The 1,552-nt window shown below is 36.2% G+C and overlaps 1 protein-coding gene across 1 annotated transcript in view; it reads left to right on the forward strand.

The window, feature by feature from the left end:
- Window positions 1–720: 720 nt before the first annotated feature.
- LOC108362053 (probable cytochrome P450 313a4) overlaps window positions 721–1,552 on the forward strand; it is a gene marked incomplete at its 5' end in the record, with an annotated part of 98,397 nt that continues 97,565 nt past the window's right edge. Inside the window, one exon of the mRNA XM_017614884.1 lies at window positions 721–790. Within this exon, the coding sequence (XP_017470373.1) occupies window positions 721–790 (70 nt within the window). The remainder of the gene's footprint in view (window positions 791–1,552) is intronic.

Genomic DNA, 1,552 nt, shown 5'->3' on the forward strand with positions numbered 1-1,552 from the left:
AAGCGAACATTTGAAAGCACACTTGCATGTTGTGCCTGTAGCTGAGTGCACAAAGATGCTGGCTGAATTAGTTGCGGCCGAAAGAGTTCGAGTTCAAATCTCACTATGCAGAACATACAATTTAAAATCTTTACTTTCGTTTTTTTCTAATTTTAAAAAAGTATCTGTGAAGTGCACAACGAAAAAAAGTGGTTCGGTTACAGGTTACATGTTACTACTACAAGTACTAGTGAAAAGTTACGCAGCGGGAGTCAATTGTCACCTCCTAGGACAACCCCATGTTAAATGCGACAGTAGAAAGCATGNTGTTTCCGCTGCAGGGTATCTATCTCGACTCTTTTTGGCAGTTAGAAACAACCGTTATGCGAACAAAGTTATCATATCCTCGTGCAAAAGTGCGCTCGGGTATAAACATTTTTCGTTATTGATTTTCGATTACTAATAAGAGAAAGCTTAAAATTTTTTAATGGCAAAAACCTTCCAAAAATTAAATGGAAGTTTGCATTGTTCCTCATTAAAAAACAGGACAATTTAAATGTTGATCAGGACACCTGGACAATTTGTCTAAACCAGGACAAATTGTGGAAAACCAGGATGCATGACTGCCATACACCAGGAACAACAAATTACACGCTCATTCAGTTACACTTACACAAGATACAAAGAATGCACACGAGAGCGAATACCATGAATAGTAACAATTTTATTTTTTCCTTGTAGAAACTACAATGGGCATCGAAATGAAAGAGGGATCCACTCAAAATAAGGAACTTGTGGAATCATTTAGCATGTAAGTACACTGAGTATGTGTATATGCATAAACATATATAATGTAAATATATCTACCGAAATAAATCCCCGCCCGAAAAGGCCAGACTGACTAATTGATCCCAAATGAGTGACCAAAGCGATTCGTCCAACGTCCACTGACGGTTACTTAAATAAATTTGCACTCTACTATTTCTCTTATAACTTAACCCTGTTTCAGACAAAAACTCACATACTGGACGGAGTGGGTTACGTGGTGCCAACATTCTATGCGACAAAAACTCGGTCAGACCGAGAGCATGTTTTATAGTGTCTTCTCACTTCACTGTGACCAAACTTGCACAGTGTCAGGACATGGTGGCAGCAAGGTTGAGTTTCAAGGGCAAAAACGGGTGTAAACCAGCGTTGCCATAAGTGAAGATTTATCTTCAAAGTAAAGACTATTTGGGCTGTTTTTATTAAAAATCTTCAAAAGCAGATTTAAAAAAATCACACTGAAAATATCTCCAAAATGAAGATTTTTGTGAATGATGTACGATTTTTAGGTTTAAATTAAAATTGTTAACTTATTTACTTCATCCTTGCTACATCATTGTAAGCAGCAAAGGAAGAAACAATTTTGTTTATGGTGAATACATTAAACGAATGACAACAATGGAAACTTTCAATTAAACTGCCATTTAAGAAATAGTTGGTGATGAGTCTACATGGATAAACTTATAACAAGGAATAAGGAGAGGTTAGCTTTATATAACAATATCCATAGAAAACCTAATTAAGAGGC

The sequence above is a fragment of the Rhagoletis zephyria genome, unplaced genomic scaffold (genome assembly GCF_001687245.7).
Source record: "Rhagoletis zephyria isolate East Lansing unplaced genomic scaffold, Rhagoletis_zephyria_1.1 Rzeph_scaffold_00917, whole genome shotgun sequence".
Taxonomy (NCBI): Eukaryota; Metazoa; Arthropoda; class Insecta; order Diptera; family Tephritidae; genus Rhagoletis; species Rhagoletis zephyria.